At 45.3% G+C, this 23204-nt stretch overlaps 2 protein-coding genes across 2 annotated transcripts; one reads left to right on the top strand and one right to left on the bottom strand.

The window, feature by feature from the left end:
- Positions 1 to 260: 260 nt before the first annotated feature.
- zhx3a (zinc fingers and homeoboxes 3a) lies at positions 261 to 14030 on the bottom strand. The gene is made up of 3 exons (XM_068594812.1): positions 13722 to 14030; positions 2689 to 5577; positions 261 to 2156 (listed from the first exon to the last, which is right to left on the bottom strand). The coding sequence occupies exons 2-3, from the start codon at positions 5379 to 5381 to the stop codon at positions 2123 to 2125; spliced, it is 2727 nt and encodes a 908-aa protein (XP_068450913.1). The 5' UTR covers positions 5382 to 5577; positions 13722 to 14030; the 3' UTR covers positions 261 to 2122.
- fam83d (family with sequence similarity 83 member D) lies at positions 13518 to 21370 on the top strand. Its single transcript, XM_068594816.1, has 5 exons — positions 13518 to 13884; positions 17276 to 17950; positions 19550 to 19717; positions 19884 to 20008; positions 20179 to 21370. Exons 2-5 carry the CDS (start codon positions 17465 to 17467, stop codon positions 21017 to 21019), a joined length of 1620 nt encoding a protein of 539 aa, XP_068450917.1. The 5' UTR covers positions 13518 to 13884; positions 17276 to 17464; the 3' UTR covers positions 21020 to 21370.
- Positions 21371 to 23204: the final 1834 nt, after the last annotated feature.

Here is a 23204-nt window from a genome sequence, read left to right as displayed (position 1 = left end):
GTTGTCCTCACATGGATATAAAAACAAGGATGTTGCAATGCTGCTGTTGGACGAGCATCGTTTTGTGAAGGTCTTGTCAGAGTTGCTGCATCATTATATTAGCTTAACAAACAGGTTTGAGCTTCAAATTGTGAGGCCAACTGAGACTTCCAAGCAATGTGCCAGGTTTAACACGACTATCAGTTTCAAAACTCTGATCCTTTACGTTAAGCCACTCCTAAAGAATATCTTGTAAATTGAGTCATGGTGTGACTGGAGTCATTACTATCCTGTACGTTCCTGTGTTTTTTTAATCTTTTTTTTGTCGAACAGGCCACACCTTTCTCTTGATGGACGTTGTGGTCGCCATCGGCATACAAACAGGCAGCTAAATACCTCGCATTACCTTGCAGACAGATAAATGGGTCATTTGCAACCATTACCTGTCGGTGTAATTCAGGTCTCTGCTCACGCTGTATTGTTCGCTGCTCACCAGCAGGTGGGGCTATATGCATTTCTTCAATACAAGTCCATTGTAGGTTAGTCTCACATTTATCACGCTGAATAATTAGAAATGTGTGCCTGGCATAATTCACATTCACTCCTGGTGCAAGGTGCTGAGCAGTAATGAGACGGTACTGCTTGGTGAGTATTCAGTTTATTCTGTAAAGATTCAGAAGTGTAGAAAGGATGATACAACAGTGCTTTATGATCAGACCATTTCATAAAAGTTTTTTTTTTTTTTTTTTTTTTAAGTGATCATTACACCGTAAGTCCAGATTCCATTTATCTCAAACCAAAAGAAATTTGTAACATTCGACACAAGTGCATACACTGCTGGTAGGAGATCAACCTCCAATTTCACTTTGGATGGTATAGCACCGTTCTTAGCTATTAGCAGCTTGACAAAGATGCAGCTTAATAGGATTCATGTAGTGACTGTATGCTTATATAAACAAGAAAATTCAGAGGAGGGCAAAGATCTCCTCATTTGGCTCTCTAGCTAGCACAATATCTCACTCTGTCAGTGTCTTGGGATCAAATTGATAATTTTGCTTTTAAACAACATTTTGCCAGTAACAATATTTGATACAACTACAGCTTAAAGTTAAACATCTCCAAGGGTACAGAAAGCAGCACAAGATTATTTTTTTTTCACAGATATAGACAAACAGTGACCATTGATGCACTGGCATTTTTTTTTTTTTTTTTTTCTAAATTTTTTTCAGGACAGCACAGTAGCTGGAAAGCAAGGTGATGGACAGACAGGTCATAAAAACACATGGACAGAGCTGAGTAAGGCAACGTTAGCGTGGCAGGCTTCTCTCTGTTCAGTTTGCAGGGCAGTGTAGTGTATTGATCTTGACGAAGCCGTCAATACCTTTGCTGTGGGGCAGTGGGATTTTTTTTTTTTGTTGAGCATTGCTGTCTTCATTAGTGCATTGTATATAGTCTCTTGCGTGTAGCTAAACTGCAAAGTGATCACCAACATTTATACAGCTCTAAATAAACCATGTTTGATTGCATCTGGACTTACAGTGACTATAGAAGAGTAAATAGAATTGAAAAAACAAAACGGAAAAAGTAAAATTCAAGGCAGTGCTGAAGTACTGGTTGCTAAAAAAGTAAAAAATATCACAAAGCCAACAACAACATTTCCTTGACACATCGTTTGTTTGTCCAGTTGGTACAAACCCTCTTTAGTGCAGTTTCAATCATATATATATATTTCTCCCTCTGACCCAAAAACAATATCTCCCGGTTCTATCCTATCTTTCCTCATTCAAGTCAGTTTTCCAGTCAGTGTGCGTCTTTTCTTGTTCTTTTCTTTGATCCCTCGTACTGACCTCATTGTGCACCCTCCCCACACAACCACAAAGAAGCATGAAAGGCTTAAACATCACAGGACTCAAAGGTGAGAAGTTCTTTCTTTAGACGATGGCAGGAAGTGATGGAAGAAGGAGGAGGGGTGGGGGGTATTCACAGTTACAGTCAGAGTCCAACGGTCCAGCTACAATCACATCTGCTGTCATTATGAACACTCTTTTTTTTTTTTCTTCTTTTTTTTAAACCACGGCCAGGGGAGCAAACCAGCCTTTAAACGTCATGTTCCTCTGGTGGGATTGGGCCTGCTTCTTCATCATCACACCTCTAGCAGCTCCATCCTCAGGCGATCCCTGTCAGTAACACACACAGAAACACACAACGCAACATACACAATTCGTGAGGTGGTATGGGACTTCCTTTTGTATTACTGTTGTACAAGGGAGACACTTCTGGGGAGGGAGCCTTGTAAAAAAGATGCCCGTGTACGGGTTAACTCGCCTGCTGGAAATCCATCTCACCAAAGACAATCGTCATGATTTATTCACATATATTAGCATGCGCTCTCAATCTATAATTCAACGGCCCAGACTTCGACTTGTCTAAAAATAGCTTCTTAAACACAGACCTTTGATTGCCTGAATAAGCTACTCAACATGAGCACCTGTACACACTTTTCCTGCCTCTTTTTTTTACTGTACATCACGCGACCACGACTACAAACAACAAGCTGTCATGCTTTTATCTCTCCATCTGAGTTTGTTGTCTTGATTGTTAAATAGTGCTAAGCTTGAAAATTATTACAAGGCACTGCGAGTGAGGGGACTATCTTACTTTAGGGAGCTTTTATCACACTTTGTACGTCGAGCATTTTGACTAAAGTACCTGGCCTGATTGGCATCGGTCTGTTCGATGAGTGACTGACTGTCCACTGGCTGCTGGTGGTCCTCTGCGCTCTCGGACCAGGGATCCTCCAGGACTCCCGGCTGCGCTGACTCCTCAGCTCGGCCTCGCTCAACGATCCCCTCAGACCCCATCAGACCCAGCAGCGGTGAGTATGAATCCTGCCACACAACTCGCTGCCCTGAGTTCAGTCCTGCGTCTCCTTCAAGGTGCTTGTTCATGTCTTGCTCAACAAATGTATTTTTGGCCACTGGAGAGTTCTTTGGGGACTCGGCTCCAGCGTCTTCGGGGCTCTTCACTTCCTCTGTTACAGCAGGCGGTCGTTGATAGGTGTCCAGCCACTTCAGGTTCCCGTTCTTGTGGCTATACCGGCTGTCGCTGAACCAGCGCACCACCTCTGACTTTGGAAGGCCTGTCTGGACGCTCAAGTCCTCGTACTGCTGACTGCTGGGCCAGCGGGTGTTGTAGAAAACCTGCCGGAGGATGTGCAGCTGCTGGGGGGTCTTGTTGGCCCACGGGGGCGAGAAAGATGGCTGAGAAGTAGACACCTCGGTTATCTCAGACTTATTATCTTGGTGTACAATCTCAGATGTGGTGTCTGGTTCATTCATCTTCACCCTCTTGAAGTTGATCTTGATGGGGTCAATTTTCAGCTCTGGGCAGCTTCCGTCCCCAGCAAACGGGTCCTCGTCCTTGATGAGTTGCTGTAAGATTGACATACCTTTTATGGGAAAGTCCTTGTTGCATTTGCCCTCATCTAAAATAGATGGGCTGCTTTTTGTAATGACAGTAGTGCTGGTGCTTTCAGGTGGGGATTTGCTGGTATGGTTCAGGTTTGGGACATTGTCATCACAGGTAGTACTGGGGTATTCATTGCTAATACTGCTGTTGTTGTTGGTCTTGTGGAGATTGTTGTTGCGTTCGTCGTCAGGCTTCATGGCGTGGGCCAGCTCTTGTGGACTCATGGTGCCACTCTTATGATTGTTAAAGGTGAAGTTGGATTTGCTGGTGTTATTGATGATCACTTGACTCTTGGTACCGTTTGATCCTTCCAATTCGATTGGTAAACTGTTGCTTTGGGCATTTGGTTTCCCGTTGGCGTTAGCAGCACAGTGATCATCGTTATTGCTAATGTTGGTAGAGCAAGTGCCGATGCTGTTGGTTGGACTGGTGTTATGCACCAGTTTCCTGGTGACTGCCTCACCACCATTACTGCTGCCGGAATAGCTGCTAATGCTGCTGCTACTACTGCAACTACTGCTGCTACTGCTGCTTCGACTGCTGCTGGTGCTACTGACACAACCACTGCTTCCAGCCATGTCCGGGCCGAGGCCGTTGCTCTTGTCTGGCTCCACAGTGGGTTGAGTATTCTTGGTCAGTACCTGTGCTGTTCTGACTACTGATGGAAACCTTGGGGGGATAATTGGAGTAGAATAAGAAACCCGAGTGACATTTGGGTTTGTGGACATGCTCGTCTGTGTAGTCCTGACTCCGCCAGGCCCGGTTTTCATAGTGCCGTAGGGAGGTTTGGCCATCTGAAAGTTTGGTCCGTTTGAGCTTCCATGGACAGTGTGGTGGGTTACAATGTGATTCACGTGCTGTTGGGTAGCAGGTTGCTTTTGGGGCGCTCCACCCTGGAACACTGTGTTGAACATCTTCCTCCTGGCCTCTTCAATCTCTTCAGGAGACCAGCTTATGCCCTGCTTGAGCCTTTGGGCAGTGAACCACAGTTTGATCTGCTCTTCTGGGAACTCTGAGACTACCGTTAGGTAGCAGAGTTCGGCTTTGGTCGGGTAGGGGAACTTGCCAAAGGATGTCTTGAGAAAGCTGCTGGTGTCCATGGCGGCATCATATGTGGGGATGCTGCTGAGAGGGATCATCACCTTTGGAAGGTCTTTATTGGAGGAAGGCAGGGAGTAAAGGGAGGGAGTGTGCTGGTGAAAGACTTGGTTGGACACTGTCGTCTTCGTCACATGAGCGACAGTGGTCCTCGGCATAGCTGGGGGGCCAGAAAGACTGAGAGCCCCGTTTTGGAGTTCAGGCACATTTGTCAGCATGCTGGGGTCTACATCTTTTCCAGTGTCTATCTTCCGTACCTCCACGGTGTGAGAGACCACAATCTTTTTGTGCTCCCCCTTGGCTTTAATCATTTTTGCAATCGGTGTTTTGGTGAGGGAGATCCCAGATTCTTTGTAGACTTCTCCGCTGTCTGTGAAGAGGCTTTGCTCGACTGTTGTTACTCCATCCCTCTTGTTGACAGTTAGGGAGGCAGTGACCAAGCCCTCCATTATCTTAGGGTGGGCAGTCGCGTTGTGTAGAGCCAGAGCCTCAAAACGGACAACAGAAACCCCACAGTTCAGGCAGTAGAAAGTGGGCTGAGCCCTGAAGTCTAAGTGACAATTGTGCATGTGATCCAAAAAGTAGTTTAGATCTCTGGACTCGAAACGGCACTTTGGACAGCTGTATGTACCTCCTTTCTGGACCTTGCTGCCACAGTCAGATTTGGAGGAGCTGTGAGAGAAATGGCCAGACTCTTCTCCAGAAATGCTGAGTATGCTGTCTTCTGGGATTGTTGGTAGGAGTTCTGGTAGTGAGCCCAGTATGATTTCCTCACGCACATGTTTGGATTTGGATGGTATCATGCAGGGCACAGTGGATTTCCTCTTACTGGCCATTGTGCAGCTTTGTGTAGATGGGAGAGTGAGTGATTGCTTGTTCGGTATGATGAGAACAGAGGGCGGGTGGAGAGTGGAGAGGGTTGAATGGAGTTTAGTGTCATGGGCCAGCCACTATGATATCACAGTGTTGCTTCATGCCTCTGCAACGTCAGGACTCCTGTCTCATGGACAAGTTGAACAGCTCCCAGGGAACCTGTGAGGAAACAGTACAAAAAAAGGGACGTGACTCTCTCGGCCCATCCTTAATCATTACAGAAAAACTGGCAGTGTGGCACAAGAAAATGATTGAAATTAAAAACATGTTGTATATGGATAGACGTTTTATCGTCTCTGCTTTCAGAAAAATCAAAACATGAAATATTCATACTATAGTAAGCAGGATGTAGAGGAAGCTAAAAGGCCCACACAGGTTTGTAAGTGTAGGCGGAGATACAGTGTAATAAGTGTAGGTGGTATTTATCAGCAATTACAGCGCTAAACTAAAAGAGCTGAGGGCTTTGCTTAAAAAAAAATGCTTTTACATTATGTTAATAATCAAATATGAAGGTTACATTAAATTATAATATCTGGTAGAGGTAAAGTGAATCGAGCCCTGAGACATAGTATTGATTTTAATATGGCTTTAGAGTTCATGAACAACATTATGGCTGATTTCAAAAAGTTAAAAATATACATATATATTAAGGAAATTTCCAAAGAAATATAATTTAAACTTTTGAGGTCACTACATCTACACACTCCTTCTATCAATGCAGCCTGTCATCGTTCTGGTTATTTATTCGGATTTACAGACTTCTGTCTTGCTGTCGCTTTCAATGAATTCAGACAAAATGAGCATGCAAATCAGAAATGACAGTCTAATTCACTGTTGCCATATGTTTTGGCTCCTCTTATTAGTGATGGCACGTGTCCACAGAATCATTTTGAGTAAAAATAAAACATGTAATAATAACGCACTGAGACTAAGACTGAAGTTAACATCACATAAATGTGATGCATTGTGTTTGAATTTGTGTTATTTGTCGGCAGATGTCCGCTGCCTACCTCCAGTAAATAAATATTATCCGCACTACTTTGGAGACTTTGCACTTATTGAGTGGGACGCACTTCACCACTCACAATTGATAGTGCCGGGTGTCTCTAACCTTACCAGCTGCTGCACATTTTCTGTAGCAACCACAAATATGCAGAAATATGCAAACTAGTATTTTTTATCTTACGGGTACAGGTTTGATTGTTTTAAATATTGTTTTTTTTCTTAAAGAGGGACATTTATTGATCTTATACAATTAAAAAAATGTCTCCATGGGGTAGTGATGTCTTGTCTGTCTTTGGTTTGATATTTTAAAGCAGACATATGAAGGTCAAATTACTTTACTGGAAAGATTGAGCATTTTACTGCCACACTTGGATGGGAGTCATGTGTTTTACATTGTACGTTACAGCGCACCTTCCCGGCATAATGTTGTGTCAAGAACAGAAATCAGGTAACGTGTGTGTGTGTGTGTGTATGTGTGTGTGTGTGTGCACGCCCTTGTGTGTGCGTCCGTCCCAGTAGTCAGCCAACAACAGCACAATTAAGGGCCTGGAACATTCTCATAAGGTTTGAGAAGGTTATTGCAAACCTATTGAAGCCTTTTACAAGCTGCTGGCTCAAATGATTTTATCCTTCACATGTTCAACCAGCAGCATGGCGTCACATAAATGCATACAAGCACAATCCCCAGATCCCTGGGTGCACAAATCCATTAGCAAACCACATCCACAAGCTTTCCCTTCCTTTAAAACTCCAGTCATGAGGATGGATACGGCCTCTGCAATCTTCCAACATTTCTCCTCTTTCTTCTCTGCATCATGTTGTGAAAGAAAAGCTTCGCCAAAGCCACAAATATTTAACAAAGCTTGTAGGACAAGACAATAGCGACGGTCCAGTCAGAGTTAACTTAGCAATACAGCTGTTTTTTATATTCATTCTAACAAAATATGTAAAAGAAATGATGAGAAAAGAATATCAAAGTGGAGATGGACTGCAGCACTCTCTGCCCTCTGCGTGAACTTTTGACAGACACATCCTCTGTATATCACTCTCCTGTTCTTTTCTGAGACTGGAGAAGCATTGATGTGTGACATGCAGTTGAAAACCACTCTCATCACCATTTATCCATATCGCTCAAGCTTTACCTTCTCCAGAAAGCGTATCATTCTGGGAAAAACATCAGCTGCACAAATTCAACCACCCCTGTACCAGCCAAAACCTGGTTTCTGTTGAAATCTATGCATACCTCAACATCTTGTACTGCGTTTTGTAGCAGAGTTGTCCCAAAGAAAAAAAAATTCTCACAATTCTGACATGTTTCCTTTTGTCACGATGCATTTGTACATAGTGGCGAACACTTTCACAGACCTTCGTTGTACTGCATCCATGTGAATGCTCACCATGGCCGGCTGGACGGTAAATAAAAGATGAACTTGTTCCAGAATTAAAACCCTCAAATGACTGGCCAACAATACACGCTGATCCCAGACAGTATCCTTGTATTTACCTCTTTTTTTTCCCTTTCTACTGACGGCTGTTGCTTTCCAACAGAAAAAAACTAAAACAAAACAAACGACAACAAAAACTAGGTCACCAGCATCTTATGCAGTAATCCCAGTTCACTGCATCCAGACGCGGGCATGTGCTGTATGTTTTGCCGCCAGAGAGGTCATGATATCCTCTGACGGCACACTCGATTAACCTCTGTTGAGGACACGGCGTTCATTGAGTTTGTACCACCGAACGGAGGGATTTAGAAGTCGGCTTTCACGCAGCAGAGAGACGTAGCCATGCACATCTGACACATCTGTCTGAAAGATGTCACCGTGCTATAGAACAAATCAGTGCTGGCTCAGTTTGAGCTGCACTGACAAGATTCATTTTGTTTATTGGGACGTTTCAGAAAATAAAGTGTTGGAATGGGGGCCTTGGTCACGGCTGCAACTGATGAAGGATCTGATCTCCCCAGAAGGGAGGGGATGCCGATCTGAAGTGAGACTGATGGCGAACAGAAGTGCCACTCCCCAGACAAAACACCCCACCTCCTGCATGAGAAAACCCAAGACAAGCCAAAAGTTGAGACAGGTTACATAAAGAATCAGGTCACCTATCAAAAGAATGGGCTGCTTTATCTGGCGAGCGAGGCGCGCAATCAGACACAAGACGAGGGCTTCCCAGACAGGGAGCCATTGAATGGTGGCCTTTGAAAAGCTGGGCCTTGTGTTTCAGCGACGAGGCAGACAACGCTCAGACGCTCACTGTCCCAAGTGTGTCGTATGTCCTCCACACTGGCACTGGATCTGTGGCACGGAGGGAGGGAACTCTTTTCATCTCGGCCGGACCGGGGGAGTCGTATCTGACGTGAGGGAAAGCGGCAGAGCTCTCGGAAATAAATGCTTACTGGACACCCACGCTTGCTGCGAGCAGAGGGGGCCTCATTCGGCGAGCTGAAACCACGTCTGAACCATTCAACTTTTCAAAAACAAGCGTTTCAGAACAAATGGGATTAAGCTAGTTTAAATTCTGATGGGATTTATACGCTCCGCCTCATTTAATAGCAGCTTTAAGAGTTACAGGAGGGCCGCCCTTATGTGCTCCTACACTGTCATTTCCATAACAATATTATATTTACATCTCATCAATATTTAATTATATTCTTTACGCTTTTACATGGCAAACAGCTGAGTGTGCTGCTCCCATTTCAGCAAACCAATTGAAAGAAAGCAGCATGTATTCCCTTTCATCACCCCATAAACTGCTGCAGTAATTACAATATTACAACCTGAAAAACATGCCCAATCTACAATGAGCTGCTACCAGTGGAAAGGGAGGCGAGGCTGCAAAGTGGTTGCTAAACATTTAAATTGAATTCAAAACAGTCCACTGATTCAGACACTCCCAGATTGTTGGGTCACCTACAGTTGGCATTAAACAGAGATTGGTGTTTTTGTTGTGCCACCTGTCACATGAATGAGAACGTGGAGGCTGGAGGAGGAAGAAGGACAAAGGAAGACAAAACTCAGACGTTTGGGAGTGAAGTGAGAGGATGACTGATGATGATGACAGGCTCAACTGTTTCAATATTCCTCCCCGCTGACACGCCGTAGACACACACACTCCTCACACACACTCCTCACACACACTCCTCACACACACTCCCTCCTCACCTCCGCAACATTTAGCACCAGCACCGTTCCGAAAATCTTTTCTCTTTGAAAAGGAATAACTGGCGAGGAGTCTCTTGATGCGACAACCGAGAAGGGGGAGAAAAAAAAATGAAGAAAAAAACACAGGCATAAATTCTCTCACTTTGTGACAATATTTGTTTTGCGTGTAATTTGCTGTGACAGTGATCCACGGCTGTCTTGAGACACTGTGCTTCAAAAAATCTGCAAAAACACACCAAAAAAAAAAGACCTGACGTCCAATGGGGAATTGGGGCTGGGAAGGGGAACTCCTGTCGGACACATTTGAACGATGAAAAAAATCAGTTTAGCGGGAACATTTTATACCAAATGTCCATTAAATAGATTAATGTCATGTGAGTGGATCAGCTGGACACCCAAATATAAGCCAGAGACCGAGAGCAATTACTGTCTTGCACAGAAAAGAGATTGGGAACAATGGCGCCTCATTTATAAGGGAAACGTGATCCAGCGCTGGGAGCTTTTAGACGGCTGACTGTCGAATCGTGATTGTTCCGTTTCTAGCCTCTCTGTGTCTCCTGTGTCCATCGCGCCGCCACAGTTGACTAATGTGGGCTTTTTATTGACAGTAAGGGTGGACAGGCTTCAGTTTGGGGACATCTTTGCGTGTGAATGGCACTGTACGCCTGCCGGCATGAATAAGTGTCAGGCTCCAGTGTTACGTGTGCTGAAAAACAATTCAGACTCATCAGGGTCCTAAGCACAGTGCTAATCCGGCATGTGGGTCCACGCCATCTTCACCGTTTGTCCACTGTGCCCTAAGTCTGTGGTCTCCCGTCTCCACTGCGGGCTCTTCTTAATTCTACGTGGCAGTGTTTGTGTGCTTTTAAGTGTCCGAATGCCTGAGATGCAGGTGTTGTCAGCCATTGCATCCTCCTCCTCTTCCTCAACACACGCACACATACACACACCCACCCTCACACACACCCTCACCCCTTACCTCCATGACTGCAGCCTCGTCCACAGGGAGACCGGTCGGTGGTGCCACTCATGTGTTAACATCGCCATGGCAACTCCTCTCTTCCCATTGCCCACCAAACCACACACACACACACACACACACACACACACACACACGCACACACACAGCGGAGTCACTTGTCCACACCCACCAACCTCAAGACACTCATACACACATACACACACACACACACACACACACACACACACACACACATACAGGCTCACACACTGAATTCCCCGGACTGCATCCGGTGCAAGACAAACTTAATCCACATGCTCTGCCAGCCATCTTTGAAAAGTCCATTCATGGGTCAGGTCTCTTTCAGATAACTTTGGGTGAGGTCCGAAACAATAACTTGGCTTTTTTTCCCCCCTCAATCAGACACAAAACACACTGTTCTTATGCGTGTGGCCGCGGCTGATGGAGGAAATCGTGCAGCAGTACCAGTGAGTGTTATTGTCTGGCTAAATGAGGAGGCTGAGGCGCTCCAGGACACACCTCCTGCCCTCTGCCTGTCTGAGCATCACTGTTACGTGGTCCTGTTTTGTGTTAGGGGGAACGCTCAATGTTGTAATCTTACATTGTTCTCCCAAACCTTCTATATGTGGCCCAGATGAATGACAGACAAATAAACCATGGTGCGCAGAGGGGGGAAGAAAAAAAAAAAAAAAAACTGAGTCACGCACCCTTTTTAAATCACTTTTGATGAATAACTTCTTCAGTTCTGTAGCCAAGACTACAGGCATTCATTTGGCAACTTATGAAGAAAAGGAAAAAGATGGCGGCGTACCGCACATTGTACTGTCCATCCTAAAATGGCTGACATCACAGCCTCCTATAACTGCCAAAGCCTGGCAAATGCCAGCTCCCGCTGACCAAACCTTTCTTGCATGGGACAGAGAAAGTGGCAGGGGCTCCTTCCCCACTGCCCCCCCACACCCCTCCCCTCCCTCCCCCTCTCCCCCAACCCACCCCTCCACCTCTCAGTGCTCGGGCGTTTCTTTGGGTTGGGACTGTGCAAACATGCTGTTTTAGTGAGGCTTTTGAGTGGTCTGGGCTCCGATACGGCGTTGGTCCGATGACAAAAGCAATACCAAAAAGGATGAAAGCACCCAAATAGAAGTGAACCTGTATAAAACGCTGTCCTTTCTGGTGGGATAAATAGGTGAATAGGCATTGTGGTTACGGAGCATTTTCTATGAGGATCATGAGGTACGCCGCTATCATGAACGCTTGCTTGCATAAAAAACGACTGGAAAATAGATCGCCTGGCCTTAGATTAAAGGGGTTTTCTTCTCTGAACTCAAGCGATGTTATACATTCCATGTAAACTAAATCTGCAAATCATGACCATATGACCTTCCTCTGCATTCTCTGGCAGGGGATTCACTCTGAGCTGTGGGAGGCACGCAAAAACATCCACAGGGTGGTTGGAAACCAGAACACCAAATCCTGAAAAGTACAGTATTCCAGGTATACGAGGGGCGGCATGAGCAGACGCTGTTTTTAAAGGGGAGTGGGCAGTCTTGGCCCACTACATTGTGTCTGTGTATACAAACACTCTGCTTTGGCCATAATGAAAACTGTGAGCTGTGCCTAATTGCAGGGAGTGAGGGATGAAAGGCAATATGCCTGGCCTCATTAGAGCAGTTCCGAGAAGGGAGATGGAAGACCGTTCCCAGGGATCCACAAAGGGAATTGACATTCCCCCAGTGTAAGCGTCCTGCCGGAGTGAAATCCTCCACACACACTGACTGAACTCACCGGGCCGAGCTGAACCCGATCTGCCCGATCCGCACAGCGAGAGCTCATTTGCTTTTGTTTAGCCGGTCATCACACACGCTGGAAAATGAACTATCATCCACTAGACTCTACTCCACACTTGAGAGTCTCTCCATAGTCCAAAGAACCTACTCTCTCTCTCTCTCTCTCTCTCTCTCTCTCTCTCTCTCTCTCTCTCTCTCTCTCTCTCGGGAAAACCTCAGTAGCAGAAGAGTTGCACAGTCATGTTCCATGACCTACATTATATGTGACAAGCTTACACGGTTAAATGATTCAAATGCATTCCAAAAATGACTGACGCTTCGTGCCCGTTCTAGCCGGTTGTGTGAATATTATGGGGTTGACTTTTGTGTTATGGACACTGGACTCACACATGATCGTCAGAGGCAACATTAGTCAGCACAGAGGTCCCTCCCCTGGAGGCAGGGGGAGACACATGGCATTCAAAGCTGGCTCAATATTTATGTACAGATAGAAAACGTGACAAACAAGAACAGATTTTATTTATACTGTGAAAAACTGCTAATCCACAGTTTGCAAAAAGATTTACGTGCTCCTGAAATGAACAGTTTTTCTTACTGTACTTGTGTGTGTGTGTGTGTGTGTGTGTGTGTGTGTGTGTGTGTGTGTGTGTGTGTGTGTGTGTGTGTGTTTGCGCGAGAGCGCGCGCGCGGGCGTAGGGCAGCAGCACATGTTGACAGGAGGAAGAGGAGGAAATGAAAGAAAAAGAGTCCTATGCATAGAAACACAGGCCTACCTTTCAGCTCAGGCAAGTGGAAGAAATGTGTAGCCAGAGAGCGATCAATAGATGAGAATTGATATACTTGGCGTGCAGTTTGAACAGAAGGCTTCTTTAAATCAGTCGAGGAGTCTGCTATAGCGCTGTGTTCACAAGTCTTTCACAACTGTAAAACACTCACACGCACGGCACAGTGGGGAAACAGCGCGTTGTGCAATAAAATAAGCAGATACGCCACATTGTATAGCGCGAGGAGCGCAGATCCACCAGACGGAGGATCCGTTGTAACTGTAACAAACTGACGAGTTAACCCGTTTCTCTCCATTCACGAGGCTGTGGGGCAACACACTGCCTCGGAGCCGACTTGCCAAAGCCGATCTGGCACTCTATAACCTTAATGAATATTCCCAAAAATCCTCCACCCCCCCCTCCTCCACCTCCTGTCGCCATTTTATACATTGGCGACTTCATATAAACTGCCTTGACTACAGCACCAGATGAAAATTCAATATTCAGTGGCGAGCCTTAATTTCGGTAAACAACTTTGAGAGATCGCGCCTCGCCAATAAAGAGAGGGATTCGCGTTCCGGAAGAGTAGATGCGTCCTTACCTCAACAGTCGGTGGGAAGACTGGAATCCGACATTAATATATTAATGAATAATATTGGATTAGCTCCGATCGTTGCGTTTGGAGAAGAAGAGGAGGCGAGCAGGGGGTGGGAGCTCTCCTCAAGTGAACCCGGTGAACTGGCGTGAACCCGTCAGTGACCACGGTAAGGTACATTACATTACATTACCTTTACACCGCTCAGCCACACTGTATGGAGACGGCAAAACAACTATGGTCGGCGGTGCAGGACGAGGCAGCTCCAAAAAAATTATAGCGAGTGTAGCCTATTTCCTATGAACACGTGATTCGGAGCGTCATCCAAAATCCAAAAGCCCTTTCATCTAAAATTTTGGAGAGGGGCGGGGATGAGATGGGGATGTGTGTGTGTGTGTGCGAGTGTGTGTGTGGAAAGGAGGGGGGTGGGGGGTACGTATACTGAGCCCAGTGCACATTTGGGTAAGTCGTTATAGGGGTAAGGCAGCGCTAACAGATTGGGTTATACATAGCCACAATGGCGACGCGCAGCAGGCCGAACAGATGGAGTGTTTTGTGTACATTTGGGATATGACAAGAGTTTAGGGATCTGCCGTTTCAGTGAAACATCAACCAAAAGGTCTTCTTAATATTAATTTGGTCACATGGTTTTATTTTATTTTTTGCAATAGCTTCCTGCCGTTTTTTAGTAAGAAAAAAAAATATCACGATGGGCTACTAATATTAATCGTTGTGGGAATTGCCATTTGAAGCACAGTCCTATTAGTCCACAGGCTTAAAATAGACTTTTACGCACACGCGTAAAAGTGGGAGACCATTGACGCAGATGAACAGTACATGTAGCCTGGTTGTACATGTCCACTTTCATAGTTAAACACGCGAATGCCATTTTTCATTTTTGAAACTTACCCATGTTACTCATGTCTTATGGCTGTATGACTGTGACCCTCGTGACCTTGTGACCCGTATGTGCTTAAAAGCGCCCTGAGTAAAGTGCAGAGACTCAAAACAGGGACGAGTTTAGATGGAGCGTCTAATGAACCAGTAATTAGAAAAAAATATGTTAACATTTGGAAGGATATTAAGAAAACACATAACCAGGCCATAACAACAAAACAAGTGGGATAGTAATACTACATAAAAATATTAAGTATAATAAGGTTACTTTGAAACCACTGAGCATTAGAAGTACTTTATGTGCCCACTTAAACATATTGCAGTAGCCTAATATGACGGATTTAGACATATGTACAGTGTATGTATGTGTAACAGGTAGGTCACTACAGCCAAAGGCCAGGAGCTTATGCAACATCAAAAACACATTCTCAATGTCCGTTGTGAAGTATGCACATATAGGGCTACTACCGGCTTCCATTGTTTAGGAAACATGGATTTGCTCTTCCCTCCCAGTTTGTCCTGACTGGGTTCAGATGGTGCCTGTGGCTGTGTACAGTCAGGATAAACAAAGATTATCTATAAGGAAGATGAATAACTCAGTAGTAAAACAAGAACCCAGCCGGTCCACTGGAGTGAGTCGTGTTGTAGTACACAATCAGGTGTAATATAGGACTGAAGGAGACGTGCCTCCACTATGACAACATGGATTATTTAGTGCACATATATCATGCTGATCAAGCGAGGGAAAGGATACCAGCAGTCAGGGCTCAATACAATATTTTATTTTTTACATGTTATCATTTTTGTAACAATGCAGTCTTTGCATTGGAGGAGGTAGTATCCGTCTGGTTCTCTTGGCACTGACTCCTCTCACAGGTTTGCTTTTAAGTCCCAGTCGGCCTATGAACAGCAGGGCTGTTGAATACTGCTCAACATGTTTCCCTTGATTTATCATCAAAATCCTATAAAAACATGCAGGTTTGTAGGTTGTAGGTTTACAGTTTATCTCCACGGTTAAATTACCTGTTAGACGACAGCAGCTCCAGGTTCTTGCCTGCTGCAGGATAAGGTCAGCACAGCTGTCTCCACTTGAACCAGTCTTCACCATTAATCACGTTTTGATCGAGGTGAGGCTGTGTTCGAATTATAGAGCCTTTTTTTATGTCGTTTGCGGTCAGATTAGGTTCATGCACGGCATCCATCATAAGTAGATACTGTTGCTATGGTTACCCACAGTTTGTGCACTGGTTTACAAAAGAGGGAGATGGTTTTAAATACACATTTATTTAGATGGATAGATATATACTTTATTAATCTCCAAGGGGAAATGTATTGTCAGAGTAGCGCCCACCACTTTACAGACACCAAATGGAATAAACTAAATAAACTAACTAACTAAACACACAAAATAAAATAAAATATAAGAACAGGGATTAAAGATACATACAAAATAAACATTATATATAATACAAATAACTGTGCAGTATGTATTTAAGGAAAATAATTTAGGTTTAAACATGTGTAAAGTATGTGTAGTTTATGAGAAGTGTGTGACGTGTAAATCAACATACATGTGAATGTGTACAGTGGTTAATTAGTCCACAGAGGATCTGGCCAGAGGTGATTTGTTGTATAGTTTAATTGCCGCGGGCAGGAATGTTTTCCTGTATCAGTCCTTGTGACAGCGGAGCGGGATGAGTCTTTTGGAGAAAGAGCTCCACTGACTCTGCAGTAGGTGGAGAGGGTGGTCCGGGTTGTCCAATATGGGCAATAGTTTCTTCAGCGTCCTCCTCTCCATCACCTGTTCCAGATGCTCCTGCTTGCAGCCGATGATGGACCCGGCTTTCTTAACCAGTTTGTTAAGTCTGTTGGTGTCACCGGCTCGTATACAGCTCCAGCAGACAAAGGCGAAATACAAAACACTGGCCACAACCGACTGATAGAACATCTCCAGCATCTTGCTGCGCCACGTTGAAGGACCGAAGCTTCCTCAGGAAAAGAAGTCGACTCATCCTCTTCTTGTAGACAGAAACCTTGGCATGGCTAAATATTCTTGTGACATTCAGAAAAAAAATATTAAAAATCATAACAAATCTCTAACCATGTCGCCTCCTGACTGCAGTCGCCTGTGGTTCTTTGAGACCAGTGTCCTCAATCTCAGTTACCACAAGGTAGCCGGCTCGATCCCCAGTCCCCTCACAGTTCACACGTCGAAGTGTCTCTGAGCACGACACTTAACCCCTCGATGCTCCCCGGGCGCCCCACAGGGCAGCCCACTGCTCCTTAATCAAGGATGGGTCAAATGCAGAGAAGAATTTCCCCAAGGGGATTAATAAAAGTGCGTGTTTCTTTTTTATCGTGTAGCACATGAAAGCCACATGGGAATATTTTTGAATATCACTTTCTACCTGTCTATGTTACTCTAAAAGGGAAAGAAAGCAACTAATGGAGAGGTTTCAGTTTTATTTTCTAACTGAGATTGAGGACACTGGTCTCAAAGAACCACAGCGTCCATGGTCCTGGGGAAAACCGTCGGAGTGAGAGCTCCCTGCTCGTCCCTGCTCTGCGCGGTGTAACCGGATCAGGGCAGAGCAGAGGGACGGACCGGAGGCTTGTTTGCCTCCAAATGAGCCAATGACGCCGGCTTTACATTTGATCGACAGTCTGCTGGAGCGAGCCCGGGGCCGCCGCTGCGGTCCGACAACCTCTCGACAGCCAATGCGGATCCTCGACGGATACGAACGGAGGGAAACCAAGAAAATACGAATGTGGCTTCCTGTGCGGGTCGTTTACCTGTCACCTGCAACGGAAGAGTCACTTCCGAGGAGAAAGGAGAGCAACGGCCGCGCGCAATGGCTCTGTCGCAGTACCTGGACGACTCCCCCCTGAGGTCGGGCGCGAAACCCACCGGGGTCGAGGACCTGAACCTGCAGGAGGTGTACAACGAGAGGCACCGACTGGCTCTGGAGGAGCTGCTGTCGGGGGGGTCCGACAACTTTCTGGACTTCCTCGGGAAGGAGAGGATCCCCAACTTCCTGTCGGACGACGAGATGCAGCGGATCCGGAGCGCCGCCGTGCCGCCGCGGTGCGTGTCCCTCCACGGGGAGGACCCGGCGCCTGAGCAGTCGGTCGGCAGCTCCATGGACTGCTCCTCCGTGACCTACTTCCCCGAGGTGTCGGACGTGGAGCCACCGCTGCTGGAGATCGGCTGGCCGGGCTTTACCGCCGGCTCGTACCGGGGCGTCACGCGGGCCGTGGCCCACTTCCAGCCCAGCTACGGGGACTGCATCTACAGCTGCAAGGAGGCCGCGAGGCGCATGATTAAGAGCGCGAGAGAGGTATGCACACGGGGAGTAATGCAAGGGCAGCTGCACGGACTTGTTTATGTGATAACCCACCTTTTAATGATTAGTTACATGGCAACCGATTATATTATTTCCTTTAGAAATGTTATGTGAGCACTGGCACCACACTGCTGGCCCTGAAGGGACATCCTGGATAATATCCAATGGTAGTCTTCTTTTTTTTTTTTACTCCTCTGTTGTTTTTACTTTATAGCCTAATCTTTATATATTCCATAGAGACATCATAGTTTTCTGTGGTATTATCCTAAAAAATATTATTATTCTTGGCTGGGAGTCAAATTAGGAAACTATTTAATAAATATATTCTAAAATTCGAATTTCATCAAATAGTCCCCTGCCACAAAGTGTGTGTGTGTGTGTGTGTGTGTGTGTGTGTGTGTGTGTGTGTGTGTGTGTGTGTGGTCCTTTTGTTGAAAGTTGCCAGAGTAAAAACTAAAACATTCTAAATCTTCTTTGTATTATTAAAATACATGCCAGATTGTCCCTGTGGACTTCCCTTGATCAGTCTGAACATTTTGAAGTCTTGATCAGACAGAAAGTGGTGACCAAAAGGATCAAACGGTTAAACAAACAGAAAACAGCATGAATATTCATGGAGCCGCTCCTTGACGGGACCCATCAGTCTCGCCTCTGTTTTTGAAAAGAAACATTTCAGCATGAAGGGAGTGTGTGGCTTCAGCAGCACCTCCGGCCTGAGCAGGGCCTGCCTGCCAGATGTGCCTCGACTTGTTTTGCTCCCCTCTGTCAAAGTGTCCATTCCCTCTTTCTCTCACAGCCTTGAAATGCTGGATGTTCTCTCAGGTCTTGCAGCTAAAATGTGTTGGTGGTTACATTACATACAGTGTACTGGCAGCCAGTAGAAATCTGAGACAAATATTTTCAGGCACATTTAACCTTTTGGTCGCCTGTCTTTTTGTAGCGGTAAACCACTCGCTGCACACAGCCTTTTTATTGTGCGACGAGGGCGCCTACAACACTCGTGCAGCTACAGTATATTGTCACGAGTCGGCTCACAGGAACAGCCTGATCCTGTATTTCTGTGAAAAAATAAATGTTTTTGCACATGCCTAAATAAAAAAAGCACCTACAAGCTATCATCCAAATAAGTTGTGGAGGGGGGACTCCTGCCAACTGCATGTGGATAACACCAGTTTGAAGACATAAATCTAAGCTATGTAAACACCTGAATCTAATCCTCGACACACAACCTTTACATGGGAAATTCCATTCTTCCTCGCGAAAAAAAAAGAAGAAGAAACCTCTCTGCGAACCTCCGCTCGGGGTGCACGGTGTTGTCTCCTGAATACAAGAAACTTGTTCGCTGACCGAGAAGTGTCACTGTGTCCATTGCCATGGTAACAGGCCACAGTCAATAGAAAGCTCATCAACACACACACACACACACACACACACACACACACACACACGTGTTTCTAAGAGATTCGCAGCTCTGTTTGAATAAGGCCTTGCAATTTGACAATAATAAAAACAGTCATGTGCCACATCTGTGAGCGCGCGGCTGCAGCCCGAAAAGGAATTCTATTATATTACCGCCGTAATTTTCCACTGCAGGTGATTGCCATAGTTACAGACTCCCTGACGGACCTGGATATCTTTAAGGATCTTCAGGAGGCATGCTCCCAACGCAAAGTCCCTGTCTACATCCTGCTGGACCAATCCTGCGCCCCAGCTTTCCTCAAGATGTGCAAAAATGTCGGCGTTCGACTGGATGACCTCCGGGTGTGTGGTTGGTTGAGTAAAGCTGGGTGTGGCTCCGTGTGCACAGCATGAACACCAGATAGCATCAAATACAAAATAAATTCTGTTTTAATATTTGATATGACTGGGTGGGTCTGCACTTCACCTCTCAAACCTGTTCTTTCTCCTTTTTGTTAAATTCTTTCAGCAAATGAGAGTGCGAACCATAACTGGTACAACTTATTACATGAGGTCTGGAGCGAGGATCACCGGGGACGTTCATGAGCGGTTCATGCTGATTGATGGAAACAGAGTGGCGACAGGTTCCTACAGGTAACAGACTGCTAACCATTTTACCTCAATTTAAATGCTTCGGCTGCTTATTATGTGGCATGGAACCCACAGATTTACCAGACTTCAAATTAATACATTTTTCCTGCCGGGTTTGGATAATTGTAGCTGCTTACTCTCAGTCGTGCACACTGACTGTCCTTCCTGTGCAGGTTCAACTGGACTGATGGCAAACTGAACAGCAGCAACCTCATCGAGCTTTCTGGTCAGATAACAGAGAAATTTGACGAGGAGTTCCGCATCCTCTACGCCCAGTCTCTACCCGCAATCACTCGAGGAGCTCAGAGTGTGCGAAACAGCGGCATCTACGAGCATCTCCTCCTCAAAAACTTGGGGGCTTCTCCTTCCCCTCGGCTGACCAGCACACCCAGTCGTAAGCCCCCAAATGTAGCTGTCCAGACCCCGCGTGAACCCTCGACTCCAGACCGCCCTCAGTCCGGCCCGGTGTCCGACTCCTCCACTGTGGGTGACGGCTGGACGGAGCAGCAGAACGAGCAGGAGGACATCCTGGCCGGCAGCACCACTCTGCATTTTCTCGCAGATCAGCGAGCGGAGAAAGAGCCGGCGCCCGTCTCCTGCCACGCCGCCACTCAGACCAGCCGCTCGGTGGCGGACGCCGACACTCAAGCTGGCCCCGAGCTCACGCAGCGTCCCGACCTCATTGCACCAGCGAGCACAGGTCTAAACCAAGAACCCTCTCCGTCCTTCACCTCACCGAGACGGGACTCGCCAGCCCAGGCCGCTCCAGACGGCACCTTGAAGGACTCCTTCCACAAGCTGAGGAAAGAGCGCCATCACCACTACTCCAGCATCCGCTCCAAGCTGGAGCACATGGTGGCCTCCGTGTCCCAGAGGCGAGAGCTGGCGGACGTCACCAACATGGTTCACGGCGGGCAGAGGGCACACAAAAACTATGAGCAGGAACCAAACCCCAGACTGCTTGTTGAAAGTGTGGGCACGGGCACGTGGCCAAGAGCCAGATGTGTACACTAGTCTGTCTTCAGGGATTTTGGAGACGGAGAGCAGCGGGAAAAGATTTCTTGAGCATCCTGTTGCAAGTAAATGGTTTAGTGCAGTCAAATTCCAGCTTACTTCTATTTGTCTTCTTTTTCATGTAATGGTAAGGCAGTATCGTAATCAACACAAATTATAATAGTCATTGTTTATCCATGTCAGTTTAAGGAAAAGGATTTTCTGAGTCGGTTAAAACTGGAAAGCAAATGCACTGAAGCTCTTTTTTTTTATAATTTAATCACATTTGGCTGGTAACGGCAGTCGAACAACATATAAGAGAGCAGCTGGCTCTCTCCGCAATTCCTGAATAAACAGTAGTATTTCGCTTGATGGATGCTTATTTTATTTTGGCTCTTGAAAGAATTTGTGTTCCATTTAAGCTCAACATAAAGCTTCACTTTAAGCTCATAAGCATATATTTCACAGACATTTAAAAAGAGAGCGATATTGAGATTAAATATGATGGTGCGTTGCCACTTTCAAGCAATCACGTTGATTAAAAACTTTTTTACAAATACATTAAAGCAAAATGTGTCACGTCAACTTGCAGACTGGACACAGAGCATCATGTGATGAATGTTGCCCTCAATAGGCTTCCGCTAACAGCTAACAACAATAAATCCTTTCAATACGGATAAATGGATAACTCATCACAGAAGACTAGATTCATAAAGCCTTGTTGAAAAAAAGTTGTAAAAGGCCCCTGACTACTAAACTGCAAACATTATTTGGTTTAAAAAACGTTTAAAGTTTCACAAAGACATACTGTTTTGTTGTTGTTTCTTTTACCACACACACATTATTGTGGAGGACATTTTGAGATGAAAGCATCATAAACTGGGTGATGCTGTAACGGGCTGTGTCACCTGTCTCCCCGTGTACTACACAGGCTTCACACATGATTCTGTGGACTTATTCTCTTTCTTAGTTATGGCTTGTTTTGGTAATTCATCTCTTCATGCGTCACATGTTCAGCAGCAGCTTTATTATTTTTGGTGCAGTGGCAAATTAACCCTTGTCTGGTCCGTAACTCATTGCATTATAGCGTTGGTATTACTGGAATAATTCTGTATAACAACAACATGCCATGTCCTTCGACTAGCATAATAAGTGAAGGTGCCCACGCTGCGCCAACTGTTATCTAATGAGCATATTGGACATATTGAGCTGAGTGTGTGTGAAAGTGCCAAAGACTAATAAACAAACAAAACAAAAAAATCTAAGCAAAGTCCCATCCACCCCTCTCCAATTATATTTGTGTGTGTGTTTTTCTGAGGAAATTTATAGGCTAACTCTTGCCGCATAGTTATTATAAAAAAATGAGATAATCTATTGTTTCCAAAAAACATACTTTTATATTAGCTTAATTATATATGAAATATGAATTCATCATGACAAAATAAATGGAAACAAGATGGAATGAAAGATAATGTATCAGTAAAAATATCCAAAACAAACAAAAATGGTTTAAATGTGTGCAACATGGTTCAACCTGAAATATATGCAACTCAATATTTTGAGGACTTTATTTATTTTGTGTTTCATTGTACGGAAAGTTGCCGGAGGGCTGGTGTTTGAATATTGAAAATGTACAACCTATTTTAAATTCAGTAGCTCCTTTATCTTTGTTATGAACTTCATGAAACAAAATGAAATTATAGGACACTGTAGCCTGTAATAGACTACACATTAAGTGTGATTTACACTTCCCGAGAACATCATTGTCTCCGTTGTCCAGAGCTTCAGATGACCTTAAACGGACAATAGAGCTCATTGAAGGAGACGTTTTGTCTACTTTGTCGGTCCTCGGTGCTGTGGGAGGAGCAGCCGATTGGATGAGATGAGGACATCAAGGTGAGGAGAGGTACACCTGAAAAACACCACAGTCTGTACGGAAACTGAAACAAAGTATATTTGAGCGATTGTGTGCCTGATGTGTTATTTTACATAAGTGTGCACAAGAACACACTGTGGCTGGAGAACCACAGGGAGGCTCGCCAGAAGCAGCGCAGCCGCCTCCGCGACGAGAATCTGAGACGAGCAGAAGCTGCTGGACGGACTCAGAGTTGAGAGACACCAGTAAAGCAACATATTGTCTTATAAATATATATATATATGTAATTTTTCCCAGTATAGGCATGGTATTGCCATAAAAGAAATCCTA

The sequence above is a fragment of the Clinocottus analis genome, unplaced genomic scaffold, assembly GCF_023055335.1.
Source record: "Clinocottus analis isolate CAN_PGR_092001 unplaced genomic scaffold, fCliAna1.0.p SCAF_3, whole genome shotgun sequence".
Taxonomy (NCBI): domain Eukaryota; kingdom Metazoa; phylum Chordata; class Actinopteri; order Perciformes; family Cottidae; genus Clinocottus; species Clinocottus analis.
Note: the sequence above shows the minus strand (reverse complement) of the source record. Positions and strands in the feature narration are given on the sequence as shown.